The sequence below is a fragment of the Myxine glutinosa genome, chromosome 6, assembly GCF_964187855.1.
Source record: "Myxine glutinosa chromosome 6, kmMyxGlut1.1, whole genome shotgun sequence".
NCBI lineage: Eukaryota > Metazoa > Chordata > Myxini > Myxiniformes > Myxinidae > Myxine > Myxine glutinosa.
The window spans coordinates 47,671,793-47,684,661 of record NC_136266.1 but is presented as its reverse complement, the minus strand read 5'-3'; the positions used below and the strand labels follow the sequence as shown (position 1 = coordinate 47,684,661).

At 42.8% G+C, this 12,869-nt stretch overlaps 2 protein-coding genes across 4 annotated transcripts in view; one reads left to right on the top strand and one right to left on the bottom strand.

The window, feature by feature from the left end:
* The window catches only part of LOC144892601 (uncharacterized), a 1,198,808-nt gene that overhangs the window by 1,006,146 nt on the left and 179,793 nt on the right, over positions 1–12,869 (bottom strand). The gene's annotated exons all lie outside the window — the stretch shown is intronic.
* Positions 1–12,869, top strand: part of LOC137429744 (interleukin-17 receptor A) — a 119,628-nt gene that overhangs the window by 52,587 nt on the left and 54,172 nt on the right. For all 3 annotated transcript variants that reach the window (XM_078779818.1, XM_068119952.2, XM_068119951.2), the window contains 5 exons: positions 371–525; positions 685–759; positions 6,912–6,972; positions 10,617–10,709; positions 11,683–11,739. In XM_078779818.1, the coding sequence (XP_078635944.1) occupies positions 371–525; positions 685–759; positions 6,912–6,972; positions 10,617–10,709; positions 11,683–11,739 (441 nt within the window). The remainder of the gene's footprint in view (positions 1–370; positions 526–684; positions 760–6,911; positions 6,973–10,616; positions 10,710–11,682; positions 11,740–12,869) is intronic.

Sequence of the window (12,869 nt, the reverse complement as noted above, 5' to 3'; positions counted from 1 at the left end):
AGAAATTTGACATTATGGCTGAACTTTTGTTTGTTCGTGTGAATGATGTCAAAGATTCACACAGTGGGGTTATGATTCACCAAAGATTCAGGACCTGTCAAGCAGAGCTGCCAATTTATGCTGTAAGAATATAAACGTTTATTTTGCTCAAATTGGAGGGGTGTTTTTGTTTTTTAAAAATCAAATTTGTAATCGAGATTATAGGGAATTGTGTTTATTGGGAATCGATACCATAACAAAGTGTTTGCAGTGGACTACTAAAGTAGGCCTGAGTCTTCATTATAAATCTGTGTTTTAGTTGAAAATAAGAGTAATGAAGAATAGATGATAATGAATCGGCATTTTTGTATTTGAATCTGTGTACAATTAGTGCCGGAGATTGACGCCAATCTGAGCTGCTCATCCGGAATTCTCACCGCGAGTTTCTACATGGACCCACGATGCACTGCCTACCGACTGGTACTCGAGGGACAATTAAAGGGAGATGAAAAGCAGAGCATAGTGACATCCGAGATAAAAAATGAGGTATGATGGATGATGTGAGGGTATTCTTTTTGGGGGGGGGGGGGGGGGGTTGTTTGTGTTGAAGTGATAGTGCAATACAGTCATGCCCTCTTCATCATACCTTTGAGTAATGAATTGAATGATGAGTAAAATTCCTGCAATTCTTCTTTGTCTCTGCAGGATAGCGGTTCCAGGAGATTGCACAATTTTTCGGTGAAGCTGGACCAGGAGACATTTGTAAAATACTTTGTTGAGGTAGGAATGGGCGTCGTACCACGAATATGTCTTTATTTGGTATCATTCATGGCATGGCGAAAACCACACGATCTTCATATTTATCATACCATAGGCCTGGTTTTCCCACATTCTTCATGGTTTTCTTTATCCTTTCTCATTGATCTTCTGTGTTTTCTTATTTTACCTTTGTCCAATTCATCAAATTTTCATCTACATCACCTGCTTGCCTTTTTAATTTTTTTTTTTATAGAAAAATAGGTGATAGAGCAATCCACCAAAGATGATTGAAAAAAATGATTGCAGAGTATGCACATACTGTGCTCATTGATGAAAATATTTTTCTGATTCTCTCCCATCCCGATGATTGGATGTTGCATGGTTAAGCTTTTGTGATTTCTGTCTTTGTGAGACACGATGGGTTTTCGACTTGGATCAAAGCACAAGTTTTTCAGATTATCCCTACCTTGGGATTTATTACCATCATACTAAAATATGCCATTTTGTGTCTGCCTGTACGAATGTATCACGGTCAGACAGACAGTCATTACTTATCCAATCTCAACCAAACTTGACAGTGGGATTAAAGGTCACACAACAGAGGTTTAGCAGTGGGTTGTCTGTCTTAGACAAACACCTTATTTTTTTTGTTTTTTTTGGGTTTTTTTGTATACAAGATCGAGGCTCGTGAAAGAGCTAACATTAATCACACAAAAAGTCAAACCGACACATAAAACACAAAATAAGGGGAGCGGTAGACAAGATGGGGATAGAGGGGGAAGGACACAAACACAACATTTGAGAGCAGGGACATCGAGAGAACTGTGGGAGGGAGAGGGCTTGGGGGGAGGTGGGAGAGGTATAAAACATATGGACACTGCAAGGACTTCCAGGAAAGAAGTTGGAATTTCAAAAAAAGTGTATCTGGGGTGAATTAGTGGAGGTAGAAAAGATCAAGGTTTTGGATGGGGGAAGATAGGAGATGGTGGTGAACAGCTGTTTTAAAGACCTGGAGGGAGGAGTGGGATTGAAGGGAGTGGGGGAGTTTGTTCCAGAGGCGGGAGAAAAGGGGAATGAAAGAGTGAAGGTGAGCAGAGACCCTAGATTTTGGCAGTTTAACCATTAGAGTGTTGCTGGCAGATCTTGTGCGACCCTTAGGAATATTTGGGGGACAGAGCACAGAGAGAGAGCTGGGGGAGCAAGGCCAGAGAGGAGTCGGTAGAAGACAGAAAGACCACCAACCTGCCTGTGGTGAGTGAGTGAAAGGCCCTCGGAGTTAGCTTCATCGCAGGAGATTCCAATGATTCTGAAAGCTTTGGTTTCAACAGCGTGAAGCCGAGATAGGTGTGAGGCAGGAGCACCAGCTCAGAGGGGGGAACAGTATTCCATCGAGCTGCGGATGAAAGCCTTGTATGTGGTGAGGAGCTCTGGTGTGCCAAGGAAGGACTTCGCACGACGGAGGATGCCCATTCGGCGACTGGCTTTGGAGGCCAGCTTGGAAATGTGGTTTTCCCAAGAAAGATCATGGCAGATAGTGAGACCCAAAAGCTTGAGTGACAAAACTTCTTGGAGAGGATTGTTGAGAAAGTAGATGGGAGGGTTTTCCAGTCGGTCTTTTTGGAGAGACCTAGTTAGAGTGTGAGATTTGTCAGGATTGAAACACATGTTCCACTTGTTCAACCAGTCTGTGATTTTGTCCAGGTCTGCAGAGAGTGAGGAGGCTGCAGACTGCCGATCTGAGGGATGAGGAATAGAGCGGCAGAGAGTGGAGTCATCAGCAAAGAGATAGAGAAGGATTTTCCAGAGAGTCGGAGAGATCATTGATGAAGACCAGAAAAAGCACAGGGCCCAGAACACTGCCTTGGGGAACTCCAGCCAGAACAGGAAGGGGAGATGAGAGAAATCCATTTAGGGCCACACGTTGACTACGACCAGAGAGGACGTCCGCAAGCCAAGCGTGGAGATTTCCATGGATACCATAGGAGGAGAGTTTGGTGAGCAGAGCTGGGTGCCAGACCGTATCGAAGGCACGTGATATGTCAAGGGAGACGGCTCTAATTTCCTGTTTGGCATTGAGGACCTCCATCCATTGTTGAGACAGCAGAAGCAACATGTCCAGAGTAGAATGACCTGGTCTGAATCCAAATTGATGATCGGAGATCAAGCCATTGGAGAAAAGGAAGAAGGATTTGATATCCAAAGCGATGATGGATTTCATGACTTTGCTGATAATTGGGAGCAGGCTGATTGGTCTCTAGTTGCAAGGATCTGTTTTTGCACCTTTTTTGTGTGATGCGGTAATGTTTGCTGATTTCCAAGCTGATGGCAATGACCTTGAGCAAAAGAGAGGGTGAAAAGAACAGAGAGAGGGTGAGATAGAGCGGCAGAGCAGGATTTTAGGACCCGTGGGCTGATGCCGTCTGGTCCAGTTGCAGAATCAGAGTCGAGGTTTTACAAAAACTTCTCCACCTTGTCAGGAGAGAAGGACACAGAGTCCAGGAGCAGTTGGGTTCGATTGGGTAAGGTGGGAACAGAGAGAGATGGGTTTGGGACACAAGATTTTGAGGCAAACACAGAGTTGAGGCATTTGGCTTTGTCACGTGCAGTGTCAACTGTGTAGCCATTTGAGGTAAGAGGATGGAGGGGGAACAAACACCAGATACGGATTTGACCAGACGCCACCAGGATTTGGATGAAGGAGACAGGTTTGAGAGTTCATTCTTGAGTGTGGAGAGATGGTGCTTCCTGGCATTCCTGAGGGTAGACACACACTTGTTCCGAGCTTGGTGGAAGGAACTGAGATTGCCTTCAGTTGGATTTGCCTTCCAAAAGGCAAAGGCAAGTTGTTTCAGGGCAACTGCCTCACCATAAGATTCAGTGTACCATGGACGGGAGGAAGGGTAAGACAACTGAAGACGAGATGGGATAAATCTGTGCATGAGAGAGAGCAGTTTGCTTTGGAAGAATTCCCAGGAAGAATTGATGTCAGAGGTGTATAAATAGCTTATTGTGGTGTTTCGTGGGGCACACCTACAAGAAGTAAAAAACAATTTATAACCACAACACATATGATTTCCTTTTTTAAGAGTCGCTACCTCTGGCCATAATAATATGAATATAAACAATAGTAATGGTAATAATAATTGGCAGTAATAAAAAGAATAACTAGAACGGCACTCGGTCGAGAGCATACCTCTGCCAGGTGAACAGTTTTACCTTTTGTATCCCACTGATGGGCCGGATCTGGATTCGGACCTGAACCAAAATCTAATTTGCGTGTTCTTGTCACCTAACCAACTCATCCCCCAAGTTTAGTCATAACTCCACACTTATTTAAATATTATGTTATATATCGCTTTTCACCCGATGATTGCTCAATGGTGAAGAATCACTTAAAATAAATTAAATAATTCTCATATCCAAATGCATATTCAGATCTTCACCAAATTCGAAACGATTCGGTCGTGTCACACACCCAACCGGTCCACCAAGTTTCGTCTGAATCTGGCCACTACTTTTTGAGATATCCTGTTCATAGACAAACAGACAGACAGACAGGGTGAAAACATAACCTCCTTCGGTGGCGGAGGTAATAACATGACCCCCATCTCCTCCCTCGCCCCCTTCCCAATCCCACCCCTGCCATGTTAAGATTGGTTGAGATTGGATAAGTTACGACCGAATGTATCACGACAGGCAGACAGACACCAAATGGCATATTTTAGTATGATGGTAATAAATTCCAAGGTGGGAATAATGTGAACAACTTGTGCTTTGATCCAAGACAAAAACACATCATGTTTTGATGTAAACACAAAAACACGTCTCACAAAGGCAAACATGACAAAAGCTTAACCACCCAATTATTGAATCATCTGGATGTGACGGAATCAGGAGTTTCACACATTAACACCTTCAGGTGACAATGGAGTATATACACATGAAAGAAAATAGTTGTACTAGTTAAAAGTATGGTTTATGAAAAATAACTATTTAATAAATAACAAAAATATTTCGGAAATACAGACTTGGCATTTAATATGGAATATTTTTTTTATTCTTGACTTGGGTTTACTTTCTGAACTCAGTATATCAATCTGGTGAGTTTCTTTTACGCTTCGGTGATTTCTTTGTCAAAATAACCATGTCACTGATTGTCTTTCGCAGCAAGAAGTCAATAACAGGATAATATCACAGGTGGCATGACAAAATGTAAGGACAGGTACATTTGACGATTGGTTTCACAATGGGGTATATAAGGGTTGTTGGTTCTGTATTAGTGGAAAACAACTGCTGCACGTCTACAAAAGTTATTGCCGCTTCCTCTGGAGATGGTCCGTCAACTTGACAATGCTGTTTGTCATGGAGTGGTGGCTTTACGAAATTCCGGCATTAAACAGCGTGCTATTGCTTGGCAGTATGGCATCACTCAAGGTCAGGTGTCAAAGATCCTGAAACGAAATGCTCAGAGGGGTGTCCCTACTCCAATACCGAGGCCAGGACGTCCCCGCAGAATCACAAGGAGAGATGATCACCAGCTGCACCGGTTAGTCTGCAATGGCTGTACCAAGTCAGCTAATCGGCTTAGGGCTGAGTGGCAGCAACTGACAAATGTGCCTGTATCCAGAAGGCTAGTCAACCAACGACTGGTTCAAGGAGGCTATCATGCCAGGTGTCCCCTGAGAAAGCCACGCCTGACCAGACAACACAGCCAGCGCCGATTGCAGTGGGCCAGAGAGCACCGTCAATGGCAGCCAGGACACTGGAATCACGTGACCTTTAGTGACGAGTCTAGATTTCTGGTCTATCGTCAAGATGGCCACGTCCGAGTATGCAGACAAGTGCATGAAGCCGACAACGAAGATTGTATAGTGCCAAGAGTCCAAGCTGGAGGTGGTGGGGTGACCGTTTGGGCTGCTTTTCATGCAGGGGGCAAAACTGATCTGGTTGTTCTGAATGGAAAGCTGAACCAGTTTAAGTACAGGTCCATTCTGGAAGAAAAATTGCTTCCATTTGCTCGTGCAGCCTTTCGAGGAAACTTTGTCTTCCAAGATGACAATGCACGGCTTCATCGTGCTCGCATGATCCAACACTTTCTTGTTGACCGTGGTGTCGAGCATATGAAGTGGCCTGCTATGTCCCCGGGTATGAATCAGATAGAGAACTTGTGGGCAGAATTAATGCGTGAAATCGACAACTTGGTCCAGCAGCCCACCACTGTGCGTGAATTGCAGCAGGCTATTGTCACTGCATGGCAAGCGATTCCTGTCCAAACCTTGGCAAATCTCGTGAACAGCATGCCTCGACGTGTACGTGCTCTCCTGAATGCTCGTGGGGGTTACACGAAGTACTGAATTGTAATTTTACTGTCCGTAATCCCAGTCATGATTTAACTTTTGTTTTTGTTGAAATTTTTTTTGGCTCATGTGTAAAATAAAGAGATACTTCTGGAAAACATACAGAAGTTTAACATAGTACTGTCCGTGAATTGAGTTCGATATCAGTTTACATCACTTTCAAGGATCAATTTATTTGCTTCGAAATGTCATGTGGTTTTTGTTTCTTTTAAAGGTCACATTAACAAAATCTAGAATAATTTCAACATAATTCCAATGAACTTTTGGTTCTATGTCATCTTGAAAAGTAAGTTCACCCCCACAAAAAAAATATTCCATATTAAATGCCAAGTCTGTATATTGTGAATTTTTTTTTTCAGGTACAGAACTACAAGATGCATTTGGTTTCTCAACTAGAGATAAACATCACAGATTTTTTGCTATAATAGCTGCAGAGTTACCTCTTTAATGCAAAGAGAAGTTTATCAGTCAAAACTAATCGTGTATCTGGCACTACTGTAGTTTTGTCGATGTCATGCTGGAATACCCCTTTTGATCATTGTCAACTTGATAAGTTTAGGTTCGGATTTTGATTACTCATGTGGCAGACAGTGAAAGTATCATTTGCAGAATAAAATTTCCATTTATGTCGAGGCTTGGGCAATTTTCCAAATAGTCCAGAGGACAAAGTATTGGACTTGCCACTTATGTTGACCTTTGCAGACCCTGGTGCTCCAAATATGAGACAAAAGGAAGAAACTTTTTAAATGCGAGTCCTTTGAATATTTTATAAAATTCAACATTTCGATCTAAAAATCCGTGTTTTGTGGTGTGCAGATAATCCCTTACTGTGAAGGATGTTCCAATGATTGCTGGAGAAAAACTTTATCCGCAAATGGTAAATCCTTATTTTTGCTGTTTTTTTTAATTCTTAAGGTCAAAGTTTGTTCATTCATTGCAACACTTTCTTCCTCCCCACATGGTGGTTTATTTCCTTTCGAGACAAATAGTGATCCTGCTGAGGTTCCTATAATTTGAGCTTTGGAATTATTGGATTTGGGATTTGGGATTATGGGATGAGAGCCATGGGATATGGTGAAAGGTAGGCAGGGACAGAAATACAAGTTTGTGTGGCAAGGGTGCCCAGAGGGTGTGAATGGTGTTGGTGTCCTGGTTTCTGAGGAGTTTGTAGACAGTGTGGTGAGTGTGACTAGAGTGAGTGATAGGTTGATGATGGTGAAAAATGATGATTGGAAAGCTCTTGGTGAACGTCGTCTCGGGATATGCTCCGCAGGTTGGTCGGAGCGATGAAGAGAAGGACAAGTTCTGGTGTGCGATAGAGAAGCTCATGGAAAACGTGAAAGATGAGGAAGTTGTTGTGGTAGGAGGAGACCTAAATGGACATGTGGGAAGGAGTATGGACGGTTTGGAGGGAGTTCATGGGGGTTACGGATATGGTGTGAGAAATGGAGAAGGTGAAAGGATTTCGGAGTTTGCTGATGGAGCTGATTTGTTGATTTGTAATACTCAGTTCCAGAAAGAGGATAATAAGCTTGTTACATACACGTCAGGTGGGTCGACGACAACCGTTGACTACCTGCTGGTGCATAGGCGAGATAGGGGGCACCTCCGGGACACAAAGGTGATCCTGGGGGAGGAGGCTGTTTCACAGCACCACTTGGGTGTCTGCGACATAAGGGTGAAAGGTGCGAGGACAGCTCGGCGGGTGAGGTTCTAACCAAGAATGAAGGTGTGGAGGTTGAAAGAGGTGACAGTGAGGGAGGCATTAAAAGAGAGGCTGAGTAGGGGAGAGGATGATGTGGTTGAGCTTGAACGTGGTTGGATGTCAATGAAAGATAGTCTGTTGGGGCCGTTGGTGAGGTATGTGGATGGACAAAAGGACCACCGAGGCACTCGGAAACATCGTGGTGGGATGATGAAGTTGGAAAGAGGATTGACGAGAAGAGGAAGAAGTTCAAGAAGTGGCAGAAGGCGAAGGGTACGGGAGCAGAAAAACCAGAGCATGAAAGTTATAAGGCAGACAAGAAGGCTGCAAAGAAAGAGGTAGCAAAGGCGCAGGAGACATGTAGGAAAATGTTCGGAGAACGCTTGGATTCAGGAGAGGGTCAGAGAGCGGTATTCAGGATTGCAAAGCAGATAGCGAAAGAGAGGTGTGATGTGATGGGAGTGAGTTGCTTGAAGGATGAAGTGGGACAAATCGTTGTGGACCCAGATGGAATTAAAGGAAGATGGAAAAGATATATGGAAATGCTGTTGAATACAGAGAATGAATGGGATGGCAACATGGAGAGTAACCCAGTTTTAGGACCGGCAGAGAAGATAACTGAGAAGGAAGTTGAGGAAGCGATAAAAGCAATGAAGAGTCGAAAAGCGGGAGGGCCGACGGGAGTTGTGGGAGATATGTTGAAGGCAGCAGGAAGTTGGGGTGTGAAGAGAATGGCAGAGATCTGTAATCTGGTGGTGAAAGAAGGCCACTGAGCACCCTCGTCCCACTATACAAGGGGAAAGGTGACCCTCTGGAGTGTGGCTCGTACCGAGCGATAAAGTTATTGGAGCATGGAATGAAGGTATTGGAAAGGGTGTTGGAGACGAGGATAAGGAAGAAGGTGAAGATCGACGAAATGCAGTTTGGATTTATGCCAGGAAGAGGAACGACAGACGCGCTTTTCATTGTGAGGCAGTTGCAGGGGAAGTACATGGAGAAGAGGAAGAAGTTGTTTCTTGGGTTTGTTGATCTGGAGAAAGCATTCGATAGGGTTCCACGCAAAGTATTGACATGGGCATTGAGGAAGTTAGAAGTGGAGGAATGGTTGATCAGAGTTGTGATGGCAATGTACAAAAGAGCGCGCACAGCTGTAAGGACGAAGGATGTGAACAGTGGTGAGTTTGAGGTGAAAGTGGGAGTGCATCAGGGGTCGGTACTAAGTCCACTCCTATTTGTAGCTGTGATGGAGGTGCTGGCTCAGACCGTAAAGGAGGGTTTACCGTGGGAGTTGTTGTATGCAGATGATCTGGTGTTGATTGCGGAAAGTATGGATGGACTGAAGGGAAAGATGAACAAGTGGAAGGAATGTATGGAGACAAAAGGTCTGAAGGTGAATATCTGAAAGACGAAGGTGATGCCAAGTGGTAAAGCATGTGGTGAGGTGGAAAGAACTGGGAAGTGGCCGTGTGCTGTGTGCAGGAAGGGTGTCAGAGTGACCGCCATTCAATGTACAATGTGCGCTGAGTGGGTTGATCAAAAATGTAGTGGTCTGAGACGGTCATTAACCAGTGTGGCAGCTACATTCAAGTGTAAGGTGTGCACAGAGGGAGCTGCACATGGAGGAAATGTTGAGTTGGATCTTGGAGACGGCGTGAAGCTGGAAGGTGTGAAAACATTTTGCTACCTCGGAGGCATGTTGAATGGAGAAGGTGGATCAGACTCGGCAACGGTTGCTGGAGTGAGATGTGCATGGAAGAAGTTTCGGGAACTGAGTGGCGTGCTGATGAGGAGGGGAGTGTCGTTGAAGCTGAAGGGAAAGTTGTATGCTGCATGTGTGAGAAGTGTTATGATTTATGGGAGCAAGACATGGGTCATGAATGTAGAGCAGCAACGAAGGCTGGAAAGGGTGGAAATGCGAATGGTTCGGTGGATGTGCGGTGTGTTGTTGAGAGAGAGGAAGACAAATGATGAATTGCGAAAGATGATGGGAATAGAGCCTGTGATGGATGCTGTGAAGAGAAACAGGTTCAGATGGTTTGGTCATGTGTTGAGGAAGGATGAAAGTGACTGGTTGAGAAGAGTGATGGAAATGAATGTAGAAGGAAGTAGAGGACGGGGAAGACCGAGAAAGACTTGGCTAAAGATGGTGGAAGAAGAAATGCGGGCAAGGGGGTTAACAAAGAGAGATGCAGAAAATAGGGCAAAATGGAGAAGATTGTCATGGGGACCGCAGGGCTAACCCCCGCTCTAGCAGGGAAAATGGCCTTAAAATGCATGTTGTTGTTGTTGTTGGATTAGAGCCATGGGATATATGGGATTTTGAGCTGTGGGATATGATTGGATTTAAGCTGTGGGACATAATGGGATTTGAGTTGTGGGAGTGGGATCTTATGGGATTTGAGTTGAGATTTACGGGATTTGAGTTGTGGGATCTTATAGGATTTGAGTTGTGGGATTTATGGGATTTGAGTTGTGGGATTTATTGCATTTGAGTTGTGGGATTTTTCCAATATATGTTGTGGGATGTGAGCTTTTGGATTTCTCCCTCCACTCTCTTGCTGTGTCAATTTCATCCGTCTGTCATTCAGCTCTTCCATAAGCCTCAATAATTGTATAAAATAAGTCTGGATATGTTTTAATAATTGCTTGATTGTATACACGTTTAGTCTGGTGATATTTCTCCAAACGTTTGCAGACAGAAAAATTTAATGAGTGAATAATTTGCTCCGCATCACCATCTTCATTAAAAGGTTGATTGAAGAAGCTTCATCGAGTTTGGGGGAAAAAAAATGTTTGTTTGATGGTTTATCGTACAGGTTGCAAGAAGGAGTATCCCCTGAATTTGGCGTATTTATCACTCATACCAGTTGGACTTTTGTTTATTTCCTTCGTCGTGCTCTTGATCCACGGTAAGTTTTCCATCTATCATGGAATCAAAAGCTTTAAACATTTTTGATGCAATTATAATGCTGGGCTGACTTTGACAAGAGCACTAACATGTTGAGTTGTAAAAGTTTAACTTTTATATGAAGGTAAAATCGAATTGAAAAATAAATATAATATTAGAGTTGTTTCCGTTAACACAAGACCTACGAGCAGCATCCATTCTATTGATTAAAGCTAAAATGCAGTGGTGTTGGTGTTGTTTGTGTTGGTGTTATTGTTGTTAAACAAAGGTCCTAATTATTGTGTTGATGATGTAAAATGTGTGAAAACTTACGCATTTGAATCAAATTGTGCAATTGTGCCTGTCTTATGTAGACAATTTTGCTTGGCTGAAGACGTGGTTGCATGTTCTAGTCTTTGCAGTAATTGACTCAGAAATTTCAGTAATGGAAGTAATTGTGCACAAAGTATAAATTCATGAGAAGTCCAATTTGAACTGTCCAGGTACAGTTTTGTTTTATTATGCCCAATTTGTGACTATCTTTACATTGAGTGCACAGAATGTCAGAATCTCCTCCCTCCTCCATGCTCCTCCACCCTCACTCTCCCCCAACCTACCGTTCTCTATATGGTACATAACATGTTCTTCCTATTCTACCATGACCTCCTCCCTTTTCCTTAATTTTAATGCAACGCCCTTCATTTTTCTTTTCCTTTTACTGAATATTCTTATTTTCTCAATACACATCCTTGCATCTTTTTTTGCATATGAAATATGTCTCCTGGATGAAATTTCATTTCCTTAAACTTCAGAACATAAAAAATATAAATTATGATATTAATGTCTCAAGCTGGGACCCTAAAATGGTTCCAGAAGTCATGATTGGTTACTTTGGTACTTAATGGTTTTGAATATACTGTATACGTCAGGCCTTTAACCTCAACACCCTTCTCTCCCCTCCCCCCCATTACCTCCATCCCCACTCCACATTATAGTTTTCTGGAGTAAACCTTTTTTCCACAAAGTCTGTGCTTCAACACACTTGCCTGCAGGTATTGTTTACATTTATTTTTCTAATGCACACAACTCGCCTCTCTTCTCATCTTCTTTATATTGATAAAGATTAGCTCCTCGCTCCCTGTCCTCTGCTTAGTAAAACACTGGCACACACACACACACACACACACACACACACACACACACACACACACATATATATATATATATATATATATATATATATATATATATATATATGTATATGTATATATATATATACGTATATATGTATATATATATATATATATATATATATATATATATATATATATATATATATATATATATATATATATATATAGATATATAGATATATATATATATAGATATAGATATATAGATATATATATATATATATATAGATATATATATATATATATATATATATATAGATATATATAGATATATATATATATATATATATATATATATATATATATATATATATATATATATATATATATATACACACTGTGTATATACTGTGTATATATATATATATATATGAGCCGAAACCCGTGGAACATCCACGGAAGGGAGGATGTGGTATAGTACACCGCGATCGACGACACCGGCCCAAATGCATGCTCTGGATTGTCCACACAGTGGACGGCTTGCTTTCGCCTTCGCCTGTCAAATCAGCGGACGGCTTGCTTCGCCTTCACCCAGCCGACGCCAATACGATGGCGCGTGGAACATCCACGGAAGGGAGGATGTGGTGTATGGATAGAGTGTACCATTATGGATGGCATCGGGGATTTGCTTGTCCGAGTAAGAGTTAGGAAGAAAGATGAGAATGAAGAGTGCGTATATGAACAACGATCGCCGACACCGGCACAAATGCATGCTCTGGATTGTCCACTCGGTGGACGGCTTGCTTTCGCCTTCGCCTGTCCAATCAGCGGACGGCTTGCTTCGCCTTCGCCCAGCAGACGCCAATACGATGGCGTCATAAGATGGCGTCGTATCGGCAGTTAATCGGATGCTTTTGGGCCCCAACGTCGGCTAATTCCGATTATTCGAGTATGGCTGTACGTGATAAACAAAGTGCGCGGTTTGTAGATCGTAAATCCATTAGTGCTGTGGGCATTGGGTCACTGGGTGCGGCGTAAAAGGGATAACC